The following is a 19,108-nucleotide window of genomic DNA, read 5'->3' as shown; positions in this document are numbered from 1 at the left end:
GGACTACGCTGTTATTCCAGTTTGCAATATGTATATGTCTGTGAAGTTTAAGAACTAACAAGTGGCAAATGCTAGCAGCAAGGCACAGTCTAATGGTGAGATGCTGTAATGACAGCAATTTTTCATAATTATATAGTCACTAGAACATGGGAAAACTGGTAAGCGCGCATTGTGCACTAAGCATTTTTTACTCCTTACAGAGAACACCTGGCTCTCAGAGCAATGTTTGTCAGGTTGGGGATTGTTTTAGAATTTTGCTGCGGAGTATGTTATGGAGTTCTGCCGCCAAATACGAGTTGCAGTCTTGTTCTAAAATAGGCATTTATTCGAAAATTGTATGACAAGCAAGCTCACACCGGGATAACAAATACCCGATGTCCCCGTTGTATAACATTGAGCACTAAGGTCCGATAACAAATACAAGGGAGAACAGGGGGCTATGCTTTTGGCAGTGACGAGGGGAGACCTATCGCGGGCACATGATGCTGCGTCCTCCATCGATGGCCAGCGTCTGGCCTGTAATGAATGAGGAGTCATCCGAGGCCAAGAAGGCGATGGAACGTGCCACCTCGTCGGCGGTGCCCACACGACCCATGGCGTGGGTCGTCTTGCAGTGCTCCAGGAACTGCAAATGCAACATCAAGGCACAGTTGGCAGGCTGATCCAGAAAAGAGCACTGTGTCAACGCTGTGGAGGTTAGCTTTCTCGTGCTCATTGAGTGCTAAGTAATTGCATCATTATAAGCTGCACGAATATTAACCCTTTTCCCATCATTTATAGAGTGCCACAGATGAGTGGCAGTTATACATATTCTGACTTTGGTTTGAATACTGTGCTACTTATGGGAAGCTGGCAAGATTATATTTTTCTTTTGTGGGCGTGGTTGGCATAAATGCAGCGAAAGTCCGATTCCCTTAGGTTTTAAGAATGGCAATATGAAGTTAGGCGGCTGCAGTGAGGACAGCAGCCTTTTTCAATGCTCGAATAGCAGTGCTCTAGATGTCGCTTCACCCAATTGAACGATTCAATTTATTTATTTATTTATTTACAATACCTTACAGGGCCCACAGGGCACTAAGGGGGACAAACAAGTATATTATAAGGAAATGCAAAATACGCAGGGCAAAAAGGAAAAGTATTGCAAAGGGCTAGGACTAAAAAGCACCAACACATTTAAGAGCAAAGTACACAAAAATATAATTGAAGTATATAAATGCAGCACAAATGTCAGATACATCACTAAAGAAAAAAAAGAAAGCAGGAGTCTACAAAAAACACAATAGCTAAAAAGTGTGATATTATATACAAGACAAGGGTTAAGGTCATGTCACTTGAAAGTCTTCGCGCGGCTGATCATTTGATCATGATGACTGGGTGATCAGCTGATCATGATGATTTGGAAAGCTCTACTCTAGCGAGTTGTGTTCAGAGCTTCGAATGATAATTATGCAAAGGGGGTTTATTAGCACAAGGGCCAGAGATGGCCAAAGAGTGCCAACAGAGCTTCAACTTAGTAGTAATGATCGTAAGGAAGAGTTTGAGCCTCTTGTAGCCTCTCTCATGTGGATGCAACTGGACAAAAAGATTTACTGGCTGCGCCTCTCTTTCCTTGCCTTGCAGAGCCAGGCACATGACGCGGCGTCCTTCCATCACATGGAAGACAACAAAAGACAATGGCAAAGAATTGTAGTGCCAGCGACATCGACGCGATCACCCTAGGAAAGACAAGGTCAGGCGATGCCACAAGCGGTGCGGGAGCTTGGCTGGCGCTGGAGACCAATGAAATAAAAAACATCAGTTGAGATTAAGCTCCAGTGTTGGAACAGTGTCTTGTCTCTCTCTCATGTGCTCTACAACTGGTGGCCACGGACGTCTGGATCAATGTGCAACTTGTGCTTGGTAACAACGCGCCACACAAAAAGGAAGTGGAGCCATGTCGAACACCGACAGAACACCAGCAAGCCTCGACCAACCCGGAAGCCGACGCTGAGCCCGCTTGAACCGCTACGGTTGTCTCAAACGTCATCCGCCTGCCAGAATTTTGGGAGTGGAACCCCACAGCGTGGTTCATCCAAGCAGAGGCCCATTTCGAACTCTCGCGGATAACGTCACAGACATGCAAGTACCTCCTTGTGGTTGACACACTTCCAGCGGCCATCATCGACAAGATTGCTGACCTTCTTTCGTTCGTGCACAACCTCCCAGCGTCACTTTATGATGAAATCAAGGCTGCTCTACTGGATTGTACAGTTACGCCAGAATGCTCATGAATACAATAGCTACTCTCATTTGAACAGCTGGGAAATCAACGCCCCATGCTTAATCTTCTCGGCCCATGGACAACGCCCTCGTACATGAGCTATTTCTTCTGTGCTTGCCCACTCCAGTCCAGATGTGCTGGCCACTGCTTCAACCCAGGATCTGTCAGAGCTCGCTGTATTGGCCGACAAGGTGATAGAAGTTGCCAATCCACTTGTGCTGGTTGCAGCTGTGATGCCGGTGTCAGCGTCGCACACTGCGCGTTCTTCACCTCCAAAACAGCCAGAGACAGCATCGACAACATTTCCCATCACTGAGCTGTGCAATGTAGACTGGACGAGCTCATGGTTGCGACCACTCGTAGGAATGTTCCACCTCTATCCCGTGATCACTGATGTACGCGCCTGGGTACGTGCATGTGCACCCTGCCAATGTACAAAAGTGCATAGGTATCCTGTTCCCTCAGCATGCCAGTGTCTTCAACCTGATCATCGTTTCGACATTATTCACATTGACATTGTTAGACCACTACCACCGTGTCAGGGATTTCGCTATCTGCTTACCTCTACCGACAGGTTTACTCGTTGCCCAGAAGCAATGCCACTTCAAGACAGCTCTGCTCAACGGTCGCAGTAGCTTTTGTCATAACATGGGTTGCCCGCTTCAGATGTCCTACCAAAACTGTTACTGAAAGAGGACAGCAATTCAAGTTGGCTCTCTTTCAAGAGGTCCTGCCTATGCTTGGTACGAATCGTCTACGCACGGTCGCCTACCATCCCCAAACCAATGGCCTCGTGGAAAGCTTTCATCGACAGCTAAAGTCAGCACTGATTGCTCATGGCACGCCATCGCAATGGGTTCAACATCTACCACTGGCACTTCAGGGCACCCGGTGGGCCTTGAAGTCGGACATCGTGTGCTCAAGTGCGGAGCTCGTCTACGGTACTCCGCTCCGTCTGCCTAACGACTTCTCACCCCAACCACCTTCGGCTGCTCTGTCTACTCGCGAATATGCGCACCTCCTTCGTGACCTCTTCTGGGATCTAAAACCCTGTCCGACGCATTCAGTTCCAGCACGCACACCTTACATTTCAACTGGCCTTGCCAACGCAACCCACGTCTTCATGCACTATGGACCCGTTCGGCCTGCTCTCCATCCACACTACCTCGGACCCTTTCCCATACTGGAGAGACGCGAGTCCACATACACTGTGGACATTCATGACAAAACTGATACCATCGCACTTGACCGGCTGAAGCCAGCTTACTGCGAGGCGACTCCCACAGTCGCATCCCTCAATTCAGCCCCGGATGTCTCCTTTCCAGTCGGTGCTCACGCTGCTTCAGTTCGCCGAGTTTCATGGAGCTGTTGATATTGTTCGCAGACCATGCTGCTCTCTAGAGGGGGAGCTATGTAGCACCAGCGACGTTGACGTGATCGCCTTAGGAAAGAAGACGAGGTCAGGCGATGCCACGAGCAGCACGGGAGCTTGGCTTGCACAGGGGACCGACGAAATAAAAAAACATCCAGTTCAGATTGAGCTCCGGTGCTGGAACATCTTGTTGTCTCTCTCTTATGTACTTTAGATAATAATTGTTTATTTACTATTATCAACTGCCCACTTCACTCGCTGGAATTTCGTGGAGAAGGTTGTTTGAATTGTAGTGTTGCTCTGCTGATGCTGTACTAAAGACTACCAGAGCTATGACACTGCTACTAATGTAGCCCTGTGAATTACACTTTCTTGCACCATCTAGACCAATTTCCTGGTTGCTTTGTTTCTGTTGCCATATTTCACCTAGCAGACGAGGCAACAGCAGGCGTATCAAGATGACTAGCTGCCATCTAGGTTGCAAAAGGTAAAACACCCTTTTATAGTCTATTTTTATTTTTACCACATGCCATTCAGCAAGTGGGGAAAAACCCATGAAAGGTGGGTCATGAAAGTTGAAGTGATAGGACAACCTCATCACGTGGGTTTCCCATGAGGTGAACTTGTCAAGCTAAAAAGAGGCAATCGCTTATGATGAGCTGAGGTGAAGAGAGCCCTTAAAATGAGCTCTACATGAAGATGGCCTTATAAATTAGACAGCAAATGAAGGCAGAGAAACGGCAGTCTCTTGAAGTAACAATACGGGAGCCAAGGGGCGGCCAATACAGTTAAGAATGGCACAGAATTGGTTTGTGTGTTGAGATTAGGAAGTACATGATGAAGTCACTTAAGGAAAGACAGGAGTAATTGGAATAACAAGAAGAGATCATCTTGTAGTAAACATGGAACAGGTTCATAATGACAATGTGCTTGCAACCATCTGTAGCAGCAAGGCAGCCCATATTTATGGCTCTTAATTCATATAATGCAAGAACTACAAGATGTACCCAAATCGAGCCTCACATGCAAAGTGTCTGATGATCTTATATTACAGAGGCCACATTTTGTTTTGTTAAACTTCCACAAAGTATGTTCAAGTGTGCATGCACTAAGGGAGACTTCCACAAAAACATTTTGAAGGCAACCCCTAAGAAAGAAAACTCGCATACATAGCAAAACAGAATGTCAGTGTTGTGAACGGCACCTGAAACGGGTGAGTTATATGCCTGTAGCCAATTTTGTCACCCTATATGGTTGAGGCTTACCTACATACTATCCAGATCTGCCTGTGTCTCACCTCTGACCACTCACCTGTGCATACTGGGCGTCACTCATGCCACCTCGCTTGTGCACCTCTGTGACAATGACACCTGGGCTGTAAGAGAGAAGGCATTTCATTAGTCACGACCTACCTATAACACAAAGGAGTGTACAGCGTGGGCCTATTATAGAAGGAGGGACGTGGGTCTTAAAAGGGTGAAAATCATGAAAAAAAGTTTTTAGAAACCATTTGTTTCGGCAACAGCAATGCCTAATCTACACTGTCGCGAAATGATTTATCTGAAAACGCACTCCAAGTGTCCGAAGAAAAACATTTTTTTGTTGGTGGGGACGGCGAGAAAGTAGCCCAAAATCATGCAGTAACACCAGAGTTCACAGAGCCATCAGAGTCCGTCGCTGAACGCTGCCATCTTGATAATGTTCAAAAGCTCAAAGTTCCACCTTTTCGTTCCCGCTTTTCTTGCTTATGATGGCTGCATAAGAAAGGCGCAAAAAAAGCTGTGCAGATTCCACACATTGTGGGGACCTATGTTATGTGAAGCATTTTGCAGGTACCTGGCCATCCAGCATTGTTTGGGGTTCCACAAAATGATAACAAATGATCAAAGGTGTTCCTGTAAATTGAGTAGCTGGGTGTGTGTGTGGGTTGCGAGTGCAACTGTGTGTCACAACAGCAGCATGACAACAACCACATTGTGAACGAGTGTATTATGGCAATGTCATGATGTCTATGCCGGCTGTTTGGCGCAAGCCTACGACATGGTGACTGTTGGGTTCTACAAAAGTAGTGGACCACAAGTATAACATGGATTCTGATGTCCTCAATGACTACGTGTTACACATTTGTACACGTAGTCACTGACATTCCACATAGCTATTTCACGTGGTGTACGTTAAAACGACGATAGTATTGGTACTTCGGCAAAAAAGCATAACTTGATTCATTTGAGCGATCATGAAGTCTGCACCACCTCACACAGTCTCTACGTAGCGTAAGCTGCTAGGAGGAGAGTACTGGGCAAAGCCGGCTGATCCCGGATATAGTGCAGTCTCACACAGTGCCTCAAAACATGAGCTGTCGCAAAGATAGAAGACGGTAAAGTGGCATGGGGTCCATGCGCCGAGTGTTTCAAAGAGCTGGCTGAATTTGGAACGAGAGAAGCATGCGTGCAATCATGGCCTAATGGTTAGATGGCCTGCTGTGCTCGATGGCAGAGATTAGATTCCTAGATCGGTCACACAGTATCTTATTTTTCTTAAGGCAAAACAGGAACCTACCTACCTATCTACCAACCTAACGCAAAGTGCCAAGAATGAGGCAAAAGAATGCTTCTCATTAAGTATCAGGGAAGTTTGCAAGGCAAGCAGCCTTGCTACTGCCTCAGCGCACCAGCACACTGAGAGGTGTCTTCCGATTGGCTGTTGCTCCAACAATGTACTGATGTTGACAGTACCCTGCTAGGCCTACTTCGCAGTTTATTTGCCGTTTCTTTGTTGATCACACCGTGATCGTAAGCAACGGCTATTTGATGCTTGCAAAAAGTTTGAAACTGGAATTGTGAATTGAGGGGATGCGCGACTATCACGTGTCCCTTGATGTTTTCCCTGCATGGCTCCCGTCTCCTGTATTCCAGCTTTGCTGGGTGACTTTACAGCGGCGGCAGTCAGTGTGGTTGTGGCATATCACGAGAGCATGTAGCATATTACGAGAGCGCCACCTAACAGCGGGGTTACTAGTATGCACAGGTGAGTGGTGCACGAGGAAGCAGGGTCTTCTTTTGGTGTGGGGTCGGCGAGCAGCGCGACGCCTCGCCCATGTGCTGATCCGCTTCACGTGACCGTCCCAAGAAGGCTCAGGAGCACGACACCATGCTCGTTCGAACACGATACCGTTTGCGTGACCGTACACATGAACGACTAGGCGTTGTGTCTAGCATGTTCGCTCGCTACCCAGTCGCAGTGAGTCGGACTTCCTCCATTTGTCGCGCGCCCACTGGCGTAGTAATTCGGATAGCGTGCATTAGTGTATGAAAGGTGCAATAAATGCCCTTTGGTTGTTTGCACTACTGTGTTGTCGTTTCTTTGTCCCAAGAGCACGCTTGAGGCCCCAAAGTATGGAAAGCAAAGCGCAACCGTTACCAGATCATACGGCGAGAAAGAGTAGGCACTCAGCGCAAGGATCAGAGGAGCTGGCATGCTAGCCTGTGATCAGACTGCGGCAGATCGTAGAAGACGACACGTCATGCAGTCCCATATCACATCGGCAGTTTAGCGATAACTAAGTAAAGCCCTGCGTCGTGGAGTCATGGATTAAGAGACGACGCAAACATTGCGCGCGTGCCATTTCACATAGCGAACCATACAGGACTGCAGACAATGCGCCAGTTCTTGTTCCCCCAACTCTTCATGCAGCCATGAGTTCTTGCACTCTAGACACCGTTACGAGACTACAGTAAAATTCCGAGCCATCGCCCCCCCCCCCCCTAAAGCAAGTCGAAATTACTGGCAAAGTTAGGGGGGGGGGGGGCGCTATCACGGAACGGCACCTAAATTCAAGATGGTGACGACAAAATTTTCCGGCCAGGAAAAAAAAGCGCGGTGGGAATGGAATTAAAATTTTATTTAAGATGAACTTTATTAAGTTGAAGATTGGTTAGTGCTTTTTATCACTCTCAAAACCATCGAAAGAACTTCAGAAATAGCGCATCGCAGCAACCGGTCACGCGGACATTGGTTATGCAGCTTCTATTCCAGGCAAAATCATGTCCGCTAGAGTAAAGTGATGCGTAATGATCACTTTATTAAAAACCACGTCCACGGTCAAATGTTTAGCACTAACGAGAGTTCCAATACAAGTCAAGCTCTGCTGCACTGCATAGCTACCGACGGCAGACTGCGAACCGCAGCTCGGCCATGCTCGCATCGCAGCTGGCGGAGCCATGGCAAATATCAGCATGTTTTATTCTTCGTGTGAAATTATTGCAAGGAGAGGGTAAAGCAGCAACAACGGTAACGACATTGCTGTTTGGGAGCGTCGGCAGTTCGTTCTGAAGCGCCATCTGCTACATATTCGAAGTGAACCAGAAAAATCCTAGCGACGATATCAGTGGCAAGTGATCAGTGACTGTGAAGCCTTGGTGAAGCTGTTGGTGATGCCAGAGCATAGCCAGAGCGACGCCAGAGCGTAGCTGCGACCACTCCTCTGTCGCTAAGTGGCCACGACGCTGTGCCGCAGAAAAATCCTCTATACTGTGTGGCAGGCAGATCCCATTGTCAGCCGGCGGTCCGCGAACTGTGGACTGCTGGCCGCATTTCGCCCCAATGCAGATGTGTGCACGTCCGGGTGCAACCATGATTGGATGAAACAGCACATCCGGGCCCCCCGGTGTGCACTGGTGCGATTTGCCGAATTTGGCATTATTTTCGTGGACGGGATGTGGCAGGCCAAAGTTGTCTGGGCACGGTGCGTGATAAGGGCGTGCATTGGGGCACAGGGGCCTCTTGTACGGGTGGGGGCGGTTGCTCGGAATTTTACGGTCAGTACATCTATAATGTCAACATTAGCAGAGACAGCACATTTGCAGCACTTAGAAAGGCGAACAACATGGGATAGTGTCCGTGGCTTACAGTTCTCGTTGAACCCAATGTGGGTCCCAAGGGTGTACCGTCGACCATGGTGTTTTGCAGTGTGGGTGCCGTTTCCGTGCCCTTTCCAATGCATCGCTTTGACATACGAGCAGGGAATTTTTCCATTTGTATATACCAAAAACAAATGGAAATGCCTTTATGAAAATTTTTCAATTTTTTTTACTGTGCAGGCCACTGGAACAGGCACATGAAGTCGTAAATGTAATATCTAATGCTGGTTCTAGTGCCAGTACATGTCTTTATAAGAAGCTTTTAACAGGTTTCTGGAAGGGTACTGACACGTGTACTTGTTTATCTTTCTCCGGTGTTCACCGGCTAACAAATGTTAACGGCACAGGACGCACTTGCATGTATCAGAAGTTTCTCGAATGTTATCGATGGTTCTATCGGTTGTCTCTTGACACCGAAACCTTGTGTAATCTGATTGCATGTATGCAAGACGCGAATTGTGTAGTACTTTCTGGAAGGCACACGGGTACCAGCAATTACACTGGAACCTTCGATAAGCCACATACAAAAGCAGACGCACTTGACTTGTGGGTCAGATTTCTACAATTGCCGACTGTGCTTGCCGCTATCATTGTGCTGCGAGTGTTGTGGGCACAAGTTCGCCTAATAAGTACTTAGTTTTGTGATTAGCGAGTTGAGTTACTGTGTTCTTCAACGTCACTACAATGTGGCAGTAGGGTCACATATATAGAATTGCCATTGTCGCAATTAATAGAGTTACAAAACAATGTCCTTAATATTTCTATAGCTGCAGTCTAGCAAATGTTACAGTTGTTTTAAACGCAATATGCGTTTTTCTCAGATGTTTTTATACACCGCACTCAGCCTTACGGGGCTTTTTTCTATGTTGTTGAGCGACAATGGCAATTTGCTATCATTGTATCTATATTGTAATGATCTATGGGGTAATGCTAATTGTGTTACTCTAGCACTATAGCACCATTTCGCAAATTACGATCGGAAATAGTAATGAGCGAAAATTAAGAAACAAATATTCACAGTAAATATTGGTCCGTTTTTTTTTTACCTACAGAATAATTTCCAATTAATCAAAATAGCATCACCCCGAGAATTAAGTCTATGGCATTGGGGCCATGCACTTACTTGTGTTTTGCGAAACTAAATTTCCAAAATGCCCCGTAAGAGATAAGCATTAAATTTGTTTTCAAACTTTAATCATTTTTGAGCTACCGCAGCTATTAAGCTGACTTGAAATCGCAGCGAAATATCGATCAAGACTGTAGTTTCATTTAGATGGAACCAAAAACTAAAAAAAAGAACATTTTAAAACCCCAATCCCCACTTATAGAAGTAACAGTATCCATACTTCACAGCGTTCACCCGGACACCATCAGCAGCCAGCTCTGAAGCAGAAAAAGAGAAACATCATGTAGACATTCAAACAACATGCTTCAATGTCCACACAGAGAGCTTAGAAAACATGCTGCGACACTCACTGTCAATGATAACAGCTATAGCACTCCCGTTTCATACAGAGCGGGCAACGCCAAAAGAACAACAGAAGCTTCTCTTACTGCTTGCATGTCCAGAAAAAAAGTTGTGCGTCACTTATGAAAGAAAGGCATAGGCATGCATCACGTGATTCAATCTAACATTAAGTGTCATACTTTTATGTCGCAAAATATGCATAATTATTACCATATTTATTCCAATCTAGGCCGATAGTTTTTTTTAATAATCACATACGAAACTCTAGGCGCAGCTTAGATTCGAGAATTAAAAAAAAAACATGCCAGTTCTTAACTGAAACTGATAAATATCGTGCATAGTTAGCGCCATCTGGAAAAGTCAGTATCACACGCTAGTAGCGGTGCCGACGTTGCCATTTTGACCTGTGTCGTATCGGTAGTATCGGTATGGTGTAGTATGAGCATGCGGCGTGGCGTTACCGTAATGGCACCAAACAAATGATGCCACTATAGTGCCGATATATAGTGCCTATAGAGCCACAGAGGCATCGTCAAACGTTCAAGCCGGGCGAACTTCGACATTGATGAGAAAAACGTCCTTCGATGGAGGGGACCATGGGAGACGCTTTTCGTGTGCGCCGGAACGAAGATATAATTTACCCAGGAACATTGATCGTGCACTCCAAAAAAAAAAGTGCAGCATCACTAATGCGCTTGACTATACTGAACATAGTGCACTGTTTGAAGATGTCAGCAATAAGGAAGATGGCGACGAGGCTAGCAGCGATGACGATTGTAGAATGAGCTCGGCATGTTCATATTCAATAAATGCCGTTTCATTTTGTGAACGCTGTCCTCGCTTTTTTATTCGGCCTACATTCGAGGTAAGCTTTTTTTCTTTGCTGGCTTCGGACTTTGGGGGTCGGCTTAGAATCGGAGTCGGCCCAAATTCGAGTAAATACAGTACATGGAAGGCAACACTTATCTGAATCCATTTACCATAAAATGAGTGTAGCGATATTTCTGCAACCAGAAGCCTGAGCGCACTGCTTGCACTCATGACCGAAACATAGTATGTTGCATACCCGAACAATGAAAGTGCATTAATAACGCGTGGTTCAACATAGCCTTGCGTCCACAAGTTTCAGTGGTGCCACAGCAAGCATCGCAGAGCAAAAAGCAACCTTGCAACAAAATGTGCAGAGCGAGACTTACGACTGCACTACGGGCACAGCAGCTTCAGCAGTGTTGCCTGTTAAGTATGAAACATAGTGTAGCTATTGTCACAGTAACTATAAATGCCCGAACGTGTTTAGGAGGAGTGAATGAAAGTGTCATCCTGGATAAAATACTTTGTTCTAACTGTTAGCCTTGCATTTCTAGATTTTATAAATGGTATGCGAGTGCAAAGTATCGTCGTGTTGCCACCTTGCGATTCTTTATTGAATCGTGTTTCCAAGCTATCTCCTGTACTACTGAGGTAATTTGTCTTTAATGCCCTTCTGGTAACGCCTTAGCTTTTCATTTGGGCGTCACTCGGCTACATTATTGCGATAAGCTAAGGGGATCAATGTGCTTATATCGTTTTAGGTTCTACTCCTTGCTGCTGTTCCTTGGCAGATGCTTCAATGTCTTCTCTTGCCCTTATTTATTTGCAATTTCCTAAAATGTTGACGATTTACTTTTATGTGTAATTTATTCTAAGCATCCCCAACTCAATGCCACATAAAAAGGTGCTGTCAGCTATTTTACAATATACTTTGTGCATTTCTTGTGCATATTTCAATTATGACTAAACTTTGTTTATATGACTGAGTGTCTGGTTTTTCTATTATTGTAATCGCATTGTTTCTATGATGTCATGTAGCTTTTAGCTTAACCTCGCGATGTTTTCCTGCTGTTATGCTATTACAGTAAAAGCTCGATGATACGATCACGGCTAATACGAATTTCTGGATGATACAAATTTTTCTGTGATCCCGGCTGAGCCCCATTACTTTGCAACGTGCTAGAGAATGGTTGTTACGAATCGATTTTCAGCCTGCGTCGGTTGATACGAATAAACGCCGCCTCACCGACGGTCGCGAAAGAGAACAGCGCGCAGTCACGCGCTTTTTCTCCTCTTTTGGTGCGGAGGCGCGGCGCCGGACAGCGCGGACTTCGCGACTGGGCGCGAAGAGTTTGAAGCGGTGGCGCTTTTGGTGCTTTTGTACTTTTCCTCCTTTTCTGCGAGCCGTCAGATGGAGTGGCTGCTGCGCTTCGGGCCGTGTTCTTCGTGTTTGCGCCATTTTGCGTAGTCGCAGCGAGCTATGTCTCGCAAGCGGAAAGCACTCTCCTTTAAAGAGAAATTAGACATTCTTCAAAAGGTCGATGAGGATCCCAAGAGGAAGCGGACGGAGTTGGCTAAGGAGCTAGGCCTCGCAACGTCAACACTGAGCACAATTGTTGCACAGCGAGACTATCATGAAAAACGTGCTTTCGTTCAACGTCAACGCGAAGCAAGCGAATTCGAACACGCTTATTTCGAACATACCGCGCACCGACAATGCTCTTAGCAGCGCGCCAAATCACGCGGCGGCGCCTCCGACCGGCATTGCTCCGACACCGCCATAGAGCAAAAGCTCAGGAGAGACCCCTCAATGCCGCGCGTGAAGGAACGGGGGAAAAAAAAAAGAACCCGCGGCGGAAATTTCCTTCTCTCTCAAACTGCAAGGTCGCCGTTTTTGCATTGCGCTGGAACAAGCGTGTACGTGCCGACTAGAGTATTCTAGACAACCGTATTCTAGCACACACTAGTGCCGACAGTTCAGCTACGCGGATAAACTGGCAGTGAACCCTTCTCCTCTATTTTCTAGTCACATGTTGACCTTGCACGCTGCGGCAGCAGCGCAGAGGGAAGCAGCGGCGGAGGCACAGTCGGGCCAACGAAACTGCCACGCCCGCAAACGCTCGCTTCCCGATAACAGCAGAAAACGAAACTTCAGGGGGCGGCTAAAATAAGCTGGCGCCAGCACGGCGGCGGGTGCGCACGGAGAACACAGAGAAGTGCGCACGGAGATGTGCTCACGGAGTCGAAGGTGAGAGAGCTACGAGGGAGTTGAGAGGGAGGGCGAGGGGAGCCACCGAAATCCGCTTCCCTGCCGCCCTCCTCCCTCACCTTCGACGGTCTCCGCGCGCACCCGTGTGCTGGCGCCGCTCGCTCGCTCCCTGAAGCTTCGTTTTCTGTCGTTATCGGGAAGCGACCGTTAGCCGGCGTGGGCAGTTTCGTGGCCCTCGCGCTTGCTATGCACTTGCGCGCCGCGATATTTCACGACTCGCACCGTTCGTGCATCGTGCTATGGTGCACGAATACTTCAAAAATACGTCCTTTTAATTCGAACAAATTTTCGGGCCCCTTAGAGTTCGAATTATCGAGATTCGACAGTAGTTTTAATTGTGGTTCGATGATACTAATTTCGGCTAATACGAATATTTTTCGTGACCCCGTGAGATTCGTATCATCGAGCTTTTACTGTACTTCATTACTGTTGCTAATGTATACAGCACAGAATGCACGGTTTCTGCAAGAAGCACAGCCCCCTAGTCAAGCCTTTGTAGAGGTTTTTGTACACCCCAGCATTGCTGTGACAGTTAAATAAATTTGATTTGAGATTTAAATATATCAAAATGGCATGAGTGAGGAAGCCCTGCGCTCCGAGGAAACGCACTTCTTTGCAAAAAATTGGCTGTGGCTGATGGTTAGACATCAAAATTTTTTTTAGCAGGTACGTCAGACAAATTCTACAGTTTATGTTTTTACTTTCGCACAAGATGACCGGAAAGCTAAAGTTGCCCACAATGAAGAGTGGTGATTTAGGGCATCTGATGAACACGTGACACAAAGAATCGTGCAGTTCTTTACAGAAAGACAACAATGCATTTAGTGGCCTGTAGCAGATGCAAAATAATTTCATGAGAGGCAATAAGCGCACATGCACACACCAGTGCAAGTGAGCACACAACTAGGTTTGTGCAGAATTCCACCTAGCACATGTGATGATAGGAAGGTATGCATGTACGATAAGCAGCTCTATAAATTTAACTGTACTCTGAAAGTAGTGTGAAGCTTCATGGAATGCGGTTGCGGAAGAGCTTTCTTCTTGTGGATCCGCTGTTTCCTTAAGACCAATTTGTTTGTTCAGATATACATCCAATGCATCTTTCGAACACTTAAAACAAAACAAAAAATTCCACAGGACAAGGCAAAATTGGGAATGAAAGTATGCGCTGGTGGTTATTTCTAGGCCACTGAATATTCTAAGCATGCACAGAATTTTTTGGTGCATGCTGTCAACACCTACCGAGGGCTGCAGTGCGAGTCAGTTGGTCCAGGCCTGCCTTGCTTATGTTGTAGGCAACGACATTGGGAAACTGCACAAATTGGAAAGCAATTTGAAGGGTTAGTAATTTAGCACAGGGCATGTCGTCTGCCTGAATGATTAATTGATGGTGTTGTAGCAGGCATTGTGCTAGCCAGACCTCCTACGAAGAAGAAGAGAGTTCGGAAGGTTCTGGCATGCCAACTGGCTTGAGCACTGCTTACATGACAGATAGTACTAGCCACTAGCTGATTTAACATTATTTGTCTTGGGCGTTGTGTTAACATCCCAAAGTAACCCACCGGCTATGAGAGATGCCATAGCTTTGGCAAAATTTTCACTAACTGCGACTGTTTAGTCTGGGTGCAAGGCATGGTACACGAGGGTTTTCATATTCTGCCTCCATCATAATGTGGCCACCGTGGACGGGAATCAAACAAGCGACCTTGTGCTAAGCAACAGAACACCGATAGCGTGCACAGAACCTGTAGCAATTAAGTCAACCCAGCATGCTTCGCGTGGCCATAACATCGAATCCGATTTTGACAGGCAGTTTTCCTGAAAAAAACCAAAACAAACATACACAAGTTGCACCGTTCTATAAGACGCACCGACAAAAAATTCTGAAAAAAAAAAAAAAATGTCTTATACACTGGAAAATACAGTATTCGAATCCTTTGAACAACGAATTGAATAGTGTCCTATTCAATTTGGTCTTCGAATCGAATAGTCAATATTTGTAAATGCGAATATTTTTCTAATACTTTTCGAATATTTCACAACTTCAAGTGTGCACAAATAAACAAAACTGGAGCAAGGCGGTAAATTTTCACCCCGGGGGCATAGTATAGACATAAAACACGGGAACTTGCGTAGTGGAGCAGGCTATGCCACTTAGGTAGTCATAATTTACAGGCTGTACAGTGATCATTCGCACTCTCCGAAGAGCCTCGTGCATGTGAAGAAACTACTTGTTTGTTCTTACTGCTCCATTTGTGCTTTTAATAAACATTTAATACCATACTATTTAATGACAGAAACTTGCTAACTTTAACAATACTGGCATGTTAACATCGTTTCATATTAACCATGATAATGGCTATTCGTTATTCGAAAACCATTATAAAAATATTTGATTCGATTCACTTCTGGCACTATTCGATTCGTATTCGATTCGGTCTCAAAAATCACTATTGCCACACCCCTAACCATGGCCACTGAACCACTGTGACGGGTGTGTTATCTGGCTGGCCGCTATCCATTTTCACATATTTTTAATCATTAAATTTAAAAAATAAATTAGATTCTGAGGTTCTGTATGCCAAAGCCACAATCTGATTATGAGGCATATGGTAGTGGGGTACTCTGGATTATTTTGAACACTTGGGGTACTGTGAATTGCACTTAACTCTAAGTACATGAGCGTTTTTGCATTTTGCCTCCATGGAAATATGGCTCGGCTCAAACTGAGAACCTTGAGCTCAGCAGCACAACACCATAGCCACCGGGCTACTGCAGGGGGACATCCTCAGCAGTGTGCCATTGGAAGTGTCACGCGACATTGAATTGACCTGGCTTTTGAGCAAATTTACTTTCCAAGTAGGAAAGCAAGTCCACAATCTGTCCAGTCATCCCCATTCACATGCAAGGGCATCGTAAGTGAGAAACAAAACAACATCCAGTTACACCACTTCTCGGCGCCACTACTTTTTAAGCACTTGTTCTTAACCAAATCTCAACCAACTCGCAGCAAGTCAGTGAAAGGATCCCCATTAGAGATATTTCTCATTTTTCTGTTAGGTGCACGCGGAGACAAGAGATGTTGAGATAGGTCCACATTCTCAAGGCACGTCATAGTATTTGCATCTGCTAGGTCATGTCCCACATGCTTTGCACCCAGACAGCTCTCGGTGATGCACAAAAAATGTGGCAAACACTGCAGTACGTAACAACACCACAGAAAGAAACAAAGAGATGACAGTGTTCACTTTGCATGCCTGTGTTCTGTGCTGCAACGTTTCCGGAGCAACAGTAAAGCCAAACAGCTGTGTCTCACACTGACATGTCAATTGATTGCATTATGTGACAGAACGAGGTTCTTCAATGACAACAGGGGAGTCTCGCGTGACTGCATGACAAGCATGCTACTCTTGATAAAGAACAAAGGCTACCGTCCTTGCAAACAATTTCTAGGCTACAGTCAACTTCCATTAACTAAATCCTGACGGGACCAACGAAACTGGTCAAATTATCCAGCCGGTTGAATTAAGCAAAAAGAAATAACGCCGAAACACAGTGTTAATTACTTGGCAGAATTTGCTTTTAACATTAGCTTTGCCACAATACACCCGAGTTGTGCAGTGCATCCGAAACTGAGAAAGGTGCTACTGTTACTTCCTGAATTTACACACGCCCAAGGGCTGTCTCCGGTCACGGTACGAGCGGAACTGCAACGGCTAACATGTTTACTGGCAGGCCTTCAGAGTTTTAGATAGCCCCCGCTCATTTGCTGGCTTTGAATGTCCCCTCGACTTTACAAGTTTTTTCATCTTACCATACTTCATTTTGCTAGCTTTCCCAAACCAGATTGTTTTTCTCCGCTTCTCCGAGCGCAATGCGTGTGCACGCATATAATTAAGAAATGCGTACTAGGCCCCGTTAACGGTCTCGTATACAAGACAAGCGTGGTGGGCGAAACGACGGTTCAAATTGCCACAACATCATCAGAAACAACTATGAATGGCTGCCAGTATGCTTATTAGGCATCTAGATGCTCGTACTGCGACCGGAGATGGTGTGTGCATGCATGTATAATTAAGAAACAGATACTATGTCCCGTGACACTGTTCCCTTTTTATTTTTGGTATGCTTCACTGCAATAAAATGAGCATGTTTCACCGCATAACACGACTGTATTGCAGCGAAGCTGACCAGCCAAGTTCGAATTATTCGGCGAAGGCCAATTTTGAGGTTGAAATAACAGAAGTCTGGGCCCATAGAAATGTTTGGGTGCCGGCAGGGATTTTCGGTCGGAATAAAATTAAATCGAATAAGCAGAACTCGAATTAATGGAAGTCTACAGTACTTGTGTATGCGTACTATATCTAGCCCTGGGAGTGTTAACCAGCGCCACTCACGACCATGATGGCGGATGTGGAATATTCTTTCAACCACAGGCGTCGTGTAGAGCCACTCACTGCTACGGTGACGGAAGTATGTGCTGAATGCACACATCCCGAAGACACCGTACCGTGTTGGCAGAACAAAATGATCGACTATTTGTGCAGTCAGGCAGCGACTTCAGACACTGTCATGGCTCTGGGACGATGCAGGCAGGCTCTTGCCCACCCACTCCCTCTCCTAAGGCAAAATGCCATGAAACCTTGGACTGTACAGAAAGCCTGATTTTAGATAGTGTAGACATCATCAGCCTATTTTTATGTCCACTACAGGAGGAAGGCCTCTCCCAGCGATCTCATCACCCAACCCAAGTTTCTACCGTCCTCGACTGCACTTCCCTTTGCTTGGTATCCATTCTGCAACTCTAATGGTCCACTGGTTATCCATCCTATGCATTACATGGCGTGTTCAGTTTAATTTCTTCCTCTTAATGTCGACTATCAGCTGTAAAAATATCAGCTATACCAATTTGCTCTCTGATCCACACCACTCTCTTAGTGTTATGCCTAACATTTTATTGCGATAGCAATTATATGGACACTCCAGGCGCATTTCTGCCATTGCTCTGCCGTCACACTATGAATGCTGTATGTGCGAGTGAAAGCGTGCAAAGGTGAGCCGGCGATGGTGGCTCAATCTCGCGTGCGCAAGGAAGGAAAGCAGGGACGAAGCGCGCCGTCTTCCGTTACGCGCAAGGCACCAGGGGTAGGGGAGGAGGTTCTACTACAGCGGTTAGTGCGTATGGTGCGGGCCCTTTCGAAAGCGATCTGCGATGGGGACATAGTGCGCCAAGTGCTGCTAGCTTCATGTGCACTGTTTTCGCCACTTTGTTCACATTGAATGGAGATGCAGCATGAAGGTCAATTCACTTGCTGCATCGCACTTCCTCACTACAGCGTTTTGACAGCCAGTTTCCGCGGTCATCGAGTGAGATGTCTTCATGTTAGCTGGTGCATGCGTGACACCATGCTTGTTAATTTAGTTAGCAGGAAAATGTTTACATGTTTATACAGTCAATAAAACTACTATCCTTACTTCGTATAGCTGCCTACTAATTTGCTATCGCAATCAATGCTTCGCCTTTCGGGTGAAACCAACTTTTTTCTTTTCCATCCCTCTTCGCACAGTCCTCAACTTGTTCTCGAGCTTTCTTTTGTTAGCCTCTAAGTTTCTGCTTTAGTGTAGACATTGAGCAGCCCAAAACATCAAGTGTGGCTCCTTGGCATGGCCTCTGAAATTAGGCGGCACCGCTGGCTGCTTGGAGAGCGCCGAATTATCTCCAAGGCAACATGCCGGGATATACGTAATATCTACTAACAAAGATGTGAACACGTCGTACTTAAAAGCTGCTGATAATGAAATTAGACAATTACTAGCCCTGCAGCTTTGCAGATATTGCTTCAATAATACACACAACTCGTTCAGTCGAACCCACTTATAACAATAGTAGTGTTAAAAACACAGACTTCGGTTAATTCGATATTGCACTTAGTTCGACACCAACCGAAGGTCCCTGCCAGTGCCCATGAATTTCTATGGGCCCGAACTTTCGTACTTCCGATCCTAGAAT

General features: G+C 46.0%; 1 protein-coding gene across 1 annotated transcript in view; it reads right to left on the bottom strand.

Moving 5' to 3' along the window:
* Window positions 1-302: 302 nt before the first annotated feature.
* The window catches only part of LOC119445454 (3-oxoacyl-[acyl-carrier-protein] reductase FabG), a 37,077-nt gene continuing 18,271 nt past the window's right edge, over window positions 303-19,108 (bottom strand). The window contains exons 6-9 of the mRNA XM_037709735.2: window positions 14,341-14,410; window positions 9,898-9,934; window positions 4,944-5,007; window positions 303-625 (exon numbers count right to left, since the gene is read on the bottom strand). Of these exons, the coding sequence (XP_037565663.1) occupies window positions 467-625; window positions 4,944-5,007; window positions 9,898-9,934; window positions 14,341-14,410 (330 nt within the window). The 3' untranslated portion in view covers window positions 303-466. The remainder of the gene's footprint in view (window positions 626-4,943; window positions 5,008-9,897; window positions 9,935-14,340; window positions 14,411-19,108) is intronic.

The sequence above is a fragment of the Dermacentor silvarum genome, chromosome 3, assembly GCF_013339745.2.
Source record: "Dermacentor silvarum isolate Dsil-2018 chromosome 3, BIME_Dsil_1.4, whole genome shotgun sequence".
NCBI classification, from domain to species: domain Eukaryota; kingdom Metazoa; phylum Arthropoda; class Arachnida; order Ixodida; family Ixodidae; genus Dermacentor; species Dermacentor silvarum.
This window is presented reverse-complemented; position numbering and strand designations above follow the sequence as displayed.